Source organism: Cygnus olor, chromosome 16, assembly GCF_009769625.2.
Source record: "Cygnus olor isolate bCygOlo1 chromosome 16, bCygOlo1.pri.v2, whole genome shotgun sequence".
In the NCBI taxonomy this organism is placed as follows: domain Eukaryota; kingdom Metazoa; phylum Chordata; class Aves; order Anseriformes; family Anatidae; genus Cygnus; species Cygnus olor.
In genome coordinates this window covers 12,262,517-12,276,125 of record NC_049184.1, presented here as the reverse complement: position 1 = coordinate 12,276,125, position 13,609 = coordinate 12,262,517, and the positions used below count along the sequence as shown (strand labels likewise).

General features: G+C 41.7%; 1 protein-coding gene across 6 annotated transcripts in view; it reads right to left on the bottom strand.

Annotated features, from left to right (window-relative positions):
- CDH4 (cadherin 4) overlaps positions 1-13,609 on the bottom strand; it is a 657,011-nt gene that overhangs the window by 148,844 nt on the left and 494,558 nt on the right. For 5 of the 6 annotated variants that reach the window (XM_040575638.1, XM_040575636.1, XM_040575637.1 and 2 more), the window contains one exon: positions 10,146-10,322. In XM_040575638.1, the coding sequence (XP_040431572.1) occupies positions 10,146-10,322 (177 nt within the window). Of the gene's footprint in view, positions 1-625; positions 731-10,145; positions 10,323-13,609 lie in introns of those variants that run through there. The other variant, XM_040575641.1, reaches the window with a different exon arrangement.

Below are 13,609 nucleotides of genomic sequence, written 5' to 3'. Positions count from 1 at the left end.
AGCACTACAGCATTTAAAGCTCTGTTAATGTTTCCAGTATAAACTTTCAGTTTTGTGGGTTTATAACTCCAGTCATAGAGGCTTTGTGCTGGACTCCAAAACCCAATGCCCAAAGCAGAAATGCTCAGGTGAAGCTTTGCAGGGGTTGGCCATACCCTGGTGGTTTGTTATGGCAAGACTGAACATGCTGCATGACTTTCCTTTTTACTTCTAGATGTTATATATATAACCCAGAATATATATCCCCAAAATCATGCATAGAGCTGAAGCAGGGAGAAGACCCTTTACACACGTTTATGGGAAAGCGCTCTAAAACATCCTCTCACTGGAATCACAGCCTGCACCGAAGCACAGCCCCGTCCCACACAGGGCTCCCACCGTCTCATACCCAAGATGTGATCAATCGCTGGTGGGGTGGCACCAGGGGTGTGCAAGGCTAGGTCCATGCTCAGCAGCCCCCCATCACTATTAAATAACACCAAAGCCTTGTTATCAGTTTCTACCCGCTCATTAGCTAGCTTGCTCTCTTTCACACAAGACATTTAAGTTTTGGCCAGAGCAACTTTGCTCTCCCCTCTAGCCTCTTGTAGCTGAACCCTGCACCACACTCTGCACATTCACTCACCTTGAAGCCCTTTGCCAGCATCTCTCCCTCATCCTTAATGAAGGACAAACAGTCCCTGCTCTTCCTAGAGGCTTTTTCTGCAGAATACCCACAGTTTTAGGTCAGCCGTAGTCAAGAACACCTCAATCCTCCCCTGAGAGGAGGACTAAATCTGTTGCACCTGCAGCCAATCCTTGCCCTCTGCAAGGCTGAACTCAATCTGAAAAGCAACCGCAGGGGCTTTCAGAGGATGCACAACTTTCTTGTGTTTCGTGGGGTGAAGAGAAATTCATCTCTCTTTAACTAGTACCAAAAATATGAAACCAAGTTCCGCAAAGTATGAAATTGAGGCCTGCTGGCTAGCTTTTCAGGGCAGGCTCCTGGCTTGGTGTCTGCTAGACAGAAAGGAATACACTTGCATAGCATATGTGAGGCTTGGACGGGTGTGCACATCTGGAAGCATGGCCTCTGTATGCCTGCAGTCCATGCACAGAAATGTAAATAACACAGGGATTGTCAGGAAAACTATAGAGATGGCCAAAGAGGTTGGTGCTGCATAACACTGAATGCTTGGTCTTAATCCAGTAAGGCACTACTCGTGTCCTCAGCTTTCAGTCACTAAATAGACTCAGAAGAGACATTGGAACTATGTAAAGGCTCAAATTTAGGCACGTACTTAAAATCTCTGCTGAACATTGGCCAAAATGTTCAGTACCATCTGCATATACCCAAACTGCCTTGGGCAAAATGTTTCCCTTAATATAATCCAAGGTTTTGTTTGTTTGTTTTTCAGTTGTCTAACTGTTCAGCTAGGAGGAAAATGTCCTTTAAATTAAGGAAATTAGCAGCAAATATGAATCTTATTAAAAATATGGTCATTATTAAAAATATGGTAAGAGCAATGGAAAACAGAAATAGCAAAGAGATTAAGCCTTTAACAAAACCGTAGTAAACTGCTGCACATCCACTCTTTGCTGCTCCCCAATCTAGTCATGGCTTACACCTCTCATCAGTCTGCATCAGACATAGCTGAGAAAGGATTTAGCCGGTGACACCTTTATCTCTGAAAATCTCAGCTGTTATAAATAAAACAATTAACTGCAGCAGTGAAAGCTTAAAATTAGCCCAAGAGTAAATTCTCTAAAATCTTAAAAGCTGGTATCTTAAATTCCAGGGTACTGAATTTAATTCTTCAGCAGTGCAGACTAGTGAGAACATATGCAATAGTAAGGAAAGAAAAAGTGTGGATTTTTTTTTCCTTCATATCTTATTCCAGCTTAAAACAGTGAATTTCAGCATCAGCTTATCTGTCGAGGTTATATCTGCACCATCATTCTGCAAATCCAAACTCACACCCACACAGCCCCCACTACGTCTTTGGGACTCTATCAAGGAAGCCTCGTCCCACAGTAACCTATTACTAACGTGGGTGATGAGTGTTAAATAATGAACTATTGAAGCAGAGAGGCAGATTGCAAGTCTTTGTTTGTGTCTTAGTTTTATTATTATTATTCTTTGGAAAAGGCGTAAGCAAGCCCAAATCATCTTCTTAGCAAATTAACCCACTGTTTTTGTGTACCCTCTGTCTTTACAGATTTTCAATAGCTTTTGTGAGCTGTGTACATTAGCTCTGACTATGCCTTCCTGCCTTTGCCTCTACACATAATGACAGCCATACTGAGCGGCTATTACAGTTATCTCACTTTCTGTAGAGGATGGGGATGTAATGATATGCTGCAATATGTGCAATGGGGTATTACAGCTAAATACTCTTTGGAGTGATTGATGAACTATTTTGCAGTATGGCTGGTACGACAGTTCAAGGTGAGGGGTACTTATCCTTCTGTGCTTCCTACTTTTTCTGTTCTCTAGGTGAACTCAGAGCAGGAGCTAAAAGGTAATGGCTAGATGGGGGTTGTGTAATCAACTGAGAGCAAGCAGGGAAAGAGAGCTGCTGCTTAGTCCCTGCATGGCGGCGGACAAGCACCTTTGCATCCCTGTACATTAGCAGACCAGATGTGCAGACCTTGCAGCTGAACTCAGACATGAAACACAGTGACTGAATATAACCATCAAGAAAAGATTTCTGAATACTCAATAAAACCTGAATCCATTATGAGATTTTTCTAATAACCCAAGGACAGGACCAGATGCTGATACCTGGAGAATGTTGCTCATGGTTGTGACAATACCTCTGTGATCTTGGATAGAGTCTCTCTCCCTTTCAGACTTGATTTTTTATTTGTGAGACATAGACCGCCCTCACTTATGCAAACAGGTTGAAAAGATCAGCCCCGTATGGAAAAGCAAAGACTGTATAGATCTAAATTGCAGGTTTTGTTTTATTTTTTTTAAAGTAGAAGTTGGTGTTATGGTCACAAACAGCTATTAGTGTATCCCTCTCTGCTGTACCCTGGAGATTCTGAATGACTGCAAAACAGGTTAAAACATCATATGTGATGTCAGACCAAAGGTCTGTTATCTGGCTACCCTTTCTGTTTCACTGACTGTACCCCAAATTTTCACTGTCCTTCACTCTTCATAACATCTCTGTTTTCATGCTTGCAATATTAGTAGTTACATGTTGCCTTTGCTTTTTAGGAATGTATGTAAGCACGAGTCTGACCAGGATCTGTACCACTAGATGATCATACATATACATGGCTATAAGTTTTAAGACACAACGTACCAAACACAACCACTGCTCCTGTAACAATGGCACCTGAACAATCAACCAAAAACGTATCATCCTAGGATTTCATTTAAATCTTATCAATGAATTTTGATGCTTCTGAAATTTTATGCTGACGCTTCTTGATCTGAATGGGAGCAGAGTCTCATTGCTGCCAATGGTGTTAGAGAACCTCAGGTTTTATGCTGTGTGGGAATTAAAAATCTGTTTTTTTTTTTTTTTTAAGCTATTGGGACTATATTTCATGGAAAATTTATCACTTCCAAATTGCATGGCATTTTAGGATTTAGTGGGTCTTTTTCCCGCTTACATTACTATTCCCAAAGCATTTTGGAAAACGGCAAAATCTCAAGGGAAGTATTTTTAGCTGAATTGGGCAATGGGAGTTCCTTGATATTTGTCCGCAAAGTGTCAATCACCTTAAAACCCCAACCTCATTTTCAACAGTTCTCCTTGAGTAAGTAACAAAGCTGGGCTGGCAAAATAAAATTCTTCAGTAACATACCAACATATTCAGAACCACAAGGCACCGAATTCCCCCTCAGTCTGGATCTGAATGCATAAATAAATAAGGCTCTTGCATTTCTTTCTGCTAGAAGATTGTATTATTCCATTCTGCAATAATGGAAAAATGCAGAGCACAGGCAAGATTTACTGTCTGAGTTTTTACTGCAAGACTTATGTCAGTAGAAAGGCATTCATGCTCTTGGGAATCAAAGTGAGATTCACCCATTTGTGGCAGGTGTTTTAAGCACTCAGCCTAACAATCTACCCACGCATGGCACTACAGCAATTCAACGACTAAATTAAATCTCTGAATATTAAATTAATGATGGAAATCTAAAATATTAATATATTCTAATTGAATATTCTGCGATAAATTATCTGGGCATTCTCAGCAATTTGATTTTACTTTCATTTCTTAAGGAACTTTCAGCTGCATAAATACAGCTATTAAAGCAATTCAAAAAGGGAACATTTTCTGCTCAGACAAGAGAACTCTAAACACAAAGAATCTAAAAATTTCTTTCATATGATTGATTAAATCATAGAGCCCAAGACAGCTGAATCATTAAATGACTGCTTCCCTTCAGTCCCTCTGGCTTTAGCAAGGACAATATAAATTCCCCATGGGTCTGAATACAAGGAAATACAATATGTATAATTACAGTATAGGCTTGAATGCTGTTGTAAGAGAATTTCAAATGGAGCATTTATGCTGTAGCTGCACTTTTCAATCCATAATGCTATGTGTGCGCATGCATGTAATGCCCATAAAGCACTGGGCATCTGCTTTCTTCGACCTAGATTCCCAAATGGAATACGCTGGTGTAGCCCCACCAGCTTTGGCAGAGATGCCTGAATTCACATCAGGATCTGGCTTGCTATTTCTGTGAAATGATGGGAGAGTTAAGGGTGACATCCAGTCTTCACATGCCAGGAAGAATACAAACAAAGGAATGTAGTTTGAAGAGTATATACAGTGTGGTATGTATTTAGGAACCTGCTTTAAACTGCCTGTTTATACAAAATTTCAAATGAAGGTGTCAAGAGAACATTTTCCTTTCTCCTTTCATCCAAAGTGTGCAGAGTCCTGCTTTGGATGCATGCTCAAAAGGGACAAGTTCATACCAGAGCTGAGAACACAGCAACACCTGACTGTGCTTAATAAAACATCTTTCTGCTAATCTTTCTCCATTTGGTTTCAAGCTGGTTTGTGTCATGAAATCACAGCCAAGGGCTGTTGCAATCCACCATCCTTCATCCATCTTTCAAAGAAATCTGTGGCTCTACAGAGCAACACTGTGTGCATGATGGCCCATCTCCTCTCTACCTTCTTGGCTTGCTCCTTTTTCTCTCTCTCTGGCTGCCATGATAGAGTCCAAAATGCCTAATTTCCAAATTTCAGCCGATAACGCTCACAGGGGTACCAAAGATGAGATGTACTGAGAGCCAGAATCATCACTTTTTTGTTGTTTGTGGCTAATAAGGCAAAAGAAACACCTATTCCCACAAAGAACAAGGGAGATCTAGGCCTATTTGTAATCAAGGCTGTCCATGTCTCTCTCAGGAGAAGTGAGGTCTGACATCCTTGGGGAAGAATTTGTGAGGCCTTTTCTCAACAAACCTTCTCTCACCACAGACAGATGCCATCTGTCTTGCAGCTGGAAGTTAATGGATTCTGAACTGCAATTTCACAGCAGCAAGCAACGTCATTGATACAGCAGGCATGAGGGATTTCCTACAATAAAACTATTTAAAAACAGTGCAAAGGTGCATGCTGAAATACCTGTGATGAGCAAGGGAGATGGCAGTATTGAGGGCTGACAGTCCATGACAGTGGGGATTTTCACAGTATACCTTACAGGCACATCCAGCACTGGGATTTTGGACTTTTGGAGAACTGTCTCACTACGCCTATTTCCTGAACTAGGACAGGCTACAGCACCCAAATAGCCTGCGGAGGGCAAGACTCTGTTATCAACTCTTTTCATATTAAATATCTGACTTCACCATATAGCTTAACATGTGCTAAACCCATCCACAAAAACACTGGGGTTCTCCAGCATGCTGAAAAGAGCTCTCTGCTCCATTAACATGCATCATGCTGCACAAAACCCAACCAATCAATGGCACCTCTGCTAAGAAGCAACGCAAGAGTCTTCAGGTATATTATATTCCGCCGACTTTCCAAACCACTTCAGGACTTTCTGATTAAATTTACATAAAATGCATCCTTCCCTCTTATTCCCTGTTATACACATTAGATTATTTATAGTAGTCTTGTGTCTGAGATTACCAGCGTTCAGATATGAGGGAGCATGCTGTGCCTGTAGCACGCAATCAAGGCAGTTTGTAAGGGCACTGAGATTCCGTTTTGGTCATCCGCAATGGATTTTCTTGCCAGCGTAATGAGAACAAACAAATTGTTTATTGTAAGAGATCTCACAGGCAAAATTCACCTGTTTCAGTTCCAGATTTGACACAGGCAAGTTGGGAAAATTAGGGTCACTGCAGATCAAGTTAGAGACAGGCAGCTCATAACAGCTCTAGAAAGACCCTAGAGATGAAGCTGGAAGCTTGGAGCTTTCCTAAGGGTGAATACAATTGCAGTGGTTGATACAGGAGCCTGTTATCTAAGCTTGCCATGACTAAAAGCTGCTCCTCTGTCTTTTAAATGAATGTTTTTCATACAGCCCAGTGAGATTGGCTAGGACTTCAGCCTCTAAAACTACCAGAATATTTCCATCAGAAGAAGCTAGAGACTTGCATGTGGACCCAAAACTGAGGAAACTTTTAGAAGTTAAAAAAAAGGATGAAATACAGGATTAGCTAATAGATAATTAGATAATAGATAACTAAGAATTAGCTACACATGTAGCTAAAAAGCACGAATCAGAAAATAGAGGGTACTCAGCAAAGAAGCAACTGTTTAATATGCTATCTTAGTTGATCAGTGTGCCTGCATGAGTCATTTGCTTGGCGAAGGATAGGGATTTCATATTGTTTTTGTATTTTTAATAGGCATTTTTATGGACCTCATAGTTATAATAATGAGAGTACCTGACAATTAGTGATGAAATTATCCTCACTACAGTAAAATATTTCACAGCATGTAAAATATTATTCCTAATACAAAGGTGGAAATGAAGCACAAGGAAATTAAAACCAAGAATTTCATAAATGTTTGCAAAATAAATATGCATATACCGATAAAATTTAATAACTTTCTTCTGCTTGAAGAGAAAACCAAAATTTGCAAAACACTGATACCAATAAAAAAAAATTATACCTTATACATAAGATGTTTATTTACAACCTCTGAAGAACTGGTCCGTTATTTGTATTTAGAGGCAGATTTTTTTCAGCAGCTGAAACTCATCACAAATTCCTATTTTTTTTTTTTTTTACATACTGTTTTTCTTAAACACATTTCCTAGTTAGTGTGGTTGATGCATATGAACAGACACGGATGTTCCTTTGAAAGAAAAAACCCTGTAATTAACAGAGGGTTTTTTTGGCAGGAATAATGTTGTGACTTCTTTCTTTTTACATTTTTTTAAAAGTTTTTCATTTAATGTATTTTATCAGAATGAAATGCTTTAATGAGCACAGAATTACAGTTGATCCCAGCTGAACCAGATAGGGCTGCATTTCGAGGTGTGTGACTCCCATCAAGCTACGTTCACCTTTGCTATAATTTAAACTTCATTCAGGCACAGCCTTGCTAAAAATACTGACAAGTAACTAATCAACTTCCATAAAATGGAATTTTTACCTTCACAATAGGAAGCAGGAGTAGGAGGGAACCGAAAAGATTTGCCTATGCATTTCAAATTAGTCTGACCTATAAAAACACAACCAGCAAGTGGTACAATGAAAATGTACTTCTGGTAGGGCTTTTTTTTTTTTTTTTTTTTTTTTTTTTTAGTATTCAGATTTTTCATGACATTCTTTCCTTTCCTTCCATGTAACCAGAACCAAAGATATGATAATGGAGGGACTGGTTTCCATTAGTTATACCTATAAAATGGAAATACAAGCAGGGCTCTCCAGAGCACAAAAAGTCCAGTGCCCAGGAACTGGCATTAAGTTTGAACACTTTATAAAAACTAGCAGAGAAAACTGTGACAGACTTCTTTCCATACAAATGAGATTTGTGCTGTAACTTCACATGTGCACTTCTAGCTCCAGTTTGTGAGCAGATGGACACAAAAATATTCAGCGCCCAGTGAGCAAAAGCATGGGAAATCAGATCAAAACTGTTACCTAGATCTAGGAGACAGCAGAATGCTCCAGGGCAATCTGAAGATTATGTGGATGGAAATAAGCAGATAGTGCTGGTCTTTGAAGACGTCAGTTTGTCCTGTTCTGGATAATTAAAGAGCAAAGCCTAACAGAGAAAGCTGTAACTCCTGCTAGGAATCACCCAAGCTTCATATTCAGGGGCCAGCAAGTAGGCCAGTTGCTGCAGATGAGAAGAAACTTGACCCAAGCCCGAAACATCAGGGGTTCTCACGCTTAATCAAGTTACACCATTTGTACAAAGCTATGTTCTTCCGTGTCATTACAATACTTTCTGCATGTCCGGAGAAAAGGAAAGCAGCACTTTATAAATCATTTCTCACTTTCTTACCCCATTTTTTTCAGTATTTTCTCTAGCATCTGTATTTAAAAACCACAATGGAACGTATTTTTGTGACAAACTGGGAGCCCTCTGTTTCCAACAGCGAGTTTGTCTTTCCAAGGTTACCTTTCCAAGGTTACCAGTAGTATAAGTGATGAATATAAATTCTCCTGTACCTAAATAAAATTTAACATTTGCCACTTCCATTAATACTGGTGTATTGTATTCCCGAGGCCTCCTGTTTTATCTCCAGACTGTAAGAATAAAAACTGCCACAGAGATTTCAGTCCTTATAAATCAATAAATGTGCCATGGCACAGTGGTGCCAAGTTGTCCTTGCTGTCTAGTCAAACCCAAAAGAAATCAACAGGGAGTGGGGCAGGGCATAAGTTCATTTTGCAAGCAGCCCACTTATTTTTCACAGGAATTCAGGAATCAATCTAAATTATTAATCTGATTTATGGAAGTATTTTGACACATTCAGTAATTTTCCTCTTCAGACATTTCTTCAACTTGCTAGGACAAAACATTAACAGGTCACTCCTTACCCAGCACTGAAGAACATAGTGACTCCTTGGCAGGCTCCTTTTTCTAGGACAGACACAAAAACATTTGCCACCTGGTACTTTTTTAAAAAAAAAATTATTATTATTCCTTGTAACATCTCCCTAATTACACAAAGAAATGTCACCAACAATTCAAGTGTACCTAATACCCAGTGAATTGAGCACCTGTACCTTCAGTCATTACAAGAGTCACTGCAAAGTTCACCTGGACTTCTAAAGGACTCAGCCAGCTCCTTGTGTGCTCTCAGACATTGGTTGCGCAGAAGAGTTTGAGCTAATTTGTGTGAAACAGATAATGATAACAACTCATTTGAATCCAGGCACTGTTTCAAGATGACTAGGTGAACTTCCTGAAAAGGGATGCCAATGCGCACCACTGTTGCTCAAAATAATTTCTGAAATTTTGTAATTGTCACCGTTTTCTTCAAAGGGAAGAGCTGAAAAAGCCTGCCAGAGAATTCTTTTCTTACAATCCTTCTACTGCTCCAAAAAATACAACCAGCGCCCATAAGAGGAATAGCAATGTGTAATTGTATTTTGCTAACACTTATCAATAGCAATAATATATCAACCAAATGGAGTCTGTCAAGGCTTCTTTCCCCTTCTTTTTCTTTTCCTGTCATCCAATAAACCATCACAGAAAACCACATGGGCAAACTTGATCTCAGTGATCATCCTTGTAAAGAAAGAAACCAGCAACATGCAGAGGGTGAGGGATCCATCTGCGGCGGCAGGCAGCCAACCTCATCAAGCCCCGCCACGCATCTGCACTGCGACTCGGTGCAGGAAGGGAAGGATGCAGCACCCCCTCAGTGCTGGGTGTCACCAAGCCCAGCTTTACACCTGCAGCCATTTTCTGGATGAGAGCGTGGGCAAAGTGCCATCTTGGCATCAATGCCGGCGTCTCCTGGGGGACTGGCTGGAAGGAGGCGATTAGGCTGCTGTTCAGCTGGGGGAGGGAAAACTGGGACAATTCACTTCAGAAAAGCAGTGCTTCAGCAGCGTGTAAAAGGCAACTTTTCCTGCACAAGGAAGGAAGAACAGAGAGCCCCTACTTCAAACCAGCCTTCCCATGCCACGAGCTTGGACTGCACCTATGACTTCACTAGACCCACTGCAAAATTACCATTATCTCTATTTCTTATTTTGCCTTACCCGAACCAGCTGCTGCGGAAAGGGGCCTCTCGAATTTTCTGGCACGTTGATCGGTGGGATGACCCAATCTCGCTTTTGCCGCCGGAGGCCATTAGCGCTCTGATGCTGGCGCCACGGGAGCAGGGTGTCACTTTGCTGCTGCGCCAGTTCCCCAGGTATGCTCTTCCTTCCCTTTGGCTGTTTAGGAAGCAATAAAACAAACCCAGTTAGTCTTTTCCTCGCTTCTTAGGACCTCTCCCAACAGCAGTGCTTCCCTGTGTGCAAATGGTCACATGTAACTGTGAAAATTATTGTTATTAACATGATATATTTCTGCATCACAAAGACACAGTATGCTTTACTGGCAACTCTGCTGCCACTTCATTTTCACAGATATATGGAGCTGTCACTCTCAAATCAAGATGCCTCCCAGAATATATTGTCTTCATTACACCAGCTGCAGGGAGCGTTAGCAGCACTTTGGGGTAAAGACGCTTCTGCAAATTTCTAATAAATGCAACCTACCAGAACACAGTAAAAAAGAAGAAAATTCCTTTAATGCCTATGTCATGGGTTCAGGTTTTATAGTACAAAGTTACCCTGCTCCTTGGCATTAACAGGGTTACAACAACCTGTGGTCTGTGGTTCTGCAGATGTATCCTGCCAAACCAAACAAATCATGACCAGAGGGAGGGTCAGCTCCACGGCTACAAAGGTGAATTAGTTCAACTTCTTAGTACTTCATGAGAAATGACCTTTTTATTAGAGCTGGCTTCTGAATACAAATCTCAAATACATATCTCTCTTTGTAGCCTGGAAAGTGTAATATATCTCAGTCAGTAAAAAAATTTCGTTATTTAGAATGCTTTTGAGTCATTCTTTATGATTTTTTTAAAACTTCTGACTCTGCCCATGGCAACCTTTGGTGTTGGTCACATAAAAATCCTGCAGCATAGAAATGGAAATGGTGGAACCATGTTTTAGACTTCAAGAGCCTGGTACAACGTTAGAAGAATTTTGCTGTACAGAACAAAGAATCAACAAAATGCAGATTTGGAAATGTAGGCCCTTCAGAAGTTACCGAGTCCTGGTATTTAAATGTTCTGTGGCCTTCTAGGATTCCAGGAGTTACTTAAGAGAAGTCCAAATAAAAGGAAAAATAACAAGGACAAGCTTGTTGAAAGCAATTTCGTGTTCCCATATGACCTGCACTTCCAGAAGAAAATATTTAAACTTTCAGAGATCAGAAAGATTGGAAGCCAAATTCTCTAGATTTGAGGTAAGATCCGGTGGGAATACAAATCTCTGAATGTTAAAATTTTCAGCAATTTTTGCTCAGAAAATACAATCTATCCAAAACTCAGTGCCTCATATTAGGTGAGGTGGTAAGAGCACGGCCACCTCCTCCAGCCACTGCTGCCCAGCACCATTCCTGTCGGGCGCTGGGGCCCAGCCGGGTGCCCTGGGGTCTCTGCCCACGCTGGGGGATGTGGCTGCTACTTTCCCCCTTACAGATTCAGGTGGTAGCAAAGCTGAGCATGTATCCCAGAGACACACAGAGAGAAAAAGGACACTGACATGACCGGCCACTGACTGGACCAGGGCAGCCTTTGAGAGCACTTACACACAGGGCTCACATAAAACACAGACAGCCGAGACTCCTTCCTGCTCTCTGGCTGGTAGGGATAGAAGTTCACTGGTGAAGGCACACACAGCGCTCTCCAGCTTCTCCAGCACATTCACAGATCCCTCAAGCACCAGCACAGCCCCTCTGTCAGCCCAGCAGCCCTGCCTGGATCCCGGCCCCCTTACCCACCTCACGATCTGCTCCTCGCCAACTGGTCTGGCCTGAAGTTTGCTGCACACATACAGCACCAGCACTCGCACCTATCCCTCACGCACACCCCATTCACACGTCCACCAGACGTACAGCACAGACTCCTTGCCCACCAAATGCCCCAGCCTGGACCCAAGGCCCTGCTATCCACTGCCTGGTCCAGCTTAGGATTTGCTAGAGAATACACACACACCAGGTTGGGGGAGATACGGACACTTGCGTCCCCAGCAGCTGGCACCAGGTGCATTGGCTGTGACCTGTGGCCCCATTCTGGCCACGAGTGCAGAGCCAACGCTCACCTCAGTCATGCCAGCCCCCCCAGCAGCTCGTCTGGGAGCACACACCGCTCCCACCCCAGGGGCTGGGGGCAGAAGGCCCCAGCTCGCTCCAGTAGCTGGTGCTAGGCCCAACTCACTCCAGTAGCCGGCACCACAGGCGGGGGACCTGCACTTGGCTCCCATCGCTGCCTCTCTTTCTCCTCATCCCTTTGCTGCCTTGGAAAAGATCATTAGTCCTTTAAGGTACCCTTAAAAGAGCAGACGCTTTCCCTCTGCATACCCTTACACCCCAAACCCAAAAAAAACACGTAGCACTAGGAAAAAACAGCAAAAGTGTTTTGGAGGCTCTTACAATTTTAAGCTATAGTAACTTTTAGTTTTACTCCAAAGGTGCGAACTAAAACATCCCACACACATTTGCAAGCAGTTATTTGTAGGCACTGAGTTCAGTGAGAATCATTGCTTTGGAGTTTATAGTTTGATGTAAATCCATCCACTAGCACATTTCAATTCTTGATCTGGAAGTGGAATGAAGCAGGCAGTCACCTGAAAACTAAACAGTATATGCATCTCAGCGGTGGTTCCCAAGCTGTGTGGACCTTCTGGATGCTGAAAGTTGGACATCGCAGCAAGGAGGCCATTCTCACAGCTTGATTGTGGCCCTGATTGGTGTTACCTGTGGAGTGCGAACATCTACTGGCTGCAACTATTGGAAGCATTTGTGCAAAAATGCATCTATTTTTACTGCAAACCTTAAAAACGAGCCAGTTTGAACAGAGCAGAGATTTCACAGAAGAGACAAAATGCAGCCTTTTTCAGTCACACGCATAGCCACATTTCTTGAATCCTCTTCATGCTAATTTATGCCACCAAGGTGACTGGTGTTTTGTGTTTGCTTGAATGCTGTTTTATACACCTTCACTAAGCATCGTCACTAAGCTGCTGCAAGATCACTACAGTACTGTTCAATATTTAGATGTTGTTCTAAAAATATTCACTTAAGTGTGTAATGAACAAAGAAAGAGCATCACGCTACAACAGTGGGAGACTTTTTTGGGATATTCAGGATATTGACAGGTACTGTTGAACTCATTCTTCCTATGGGATGCAATATGCAACTTCCTATAGAGTTTTCATATAAAAGGGGCTTTATCACCAGAAAGATATCTTTTCTTTTTTGAACACAGATGAAAACAATGTTATCTCAAGAAGATACCCAAAAATGAATGTCAACATGAAAGAGGACTACCAGACAAGAGCTACAGAAAAGTAGCTATACCCCCCCCCCCTTTTTTTTTTTAATTGGTTTGTGATTCCCAAATAGGATTCCTTTGAGAGCAGGTATTTGGATCAGTTTATATAATTGGCAA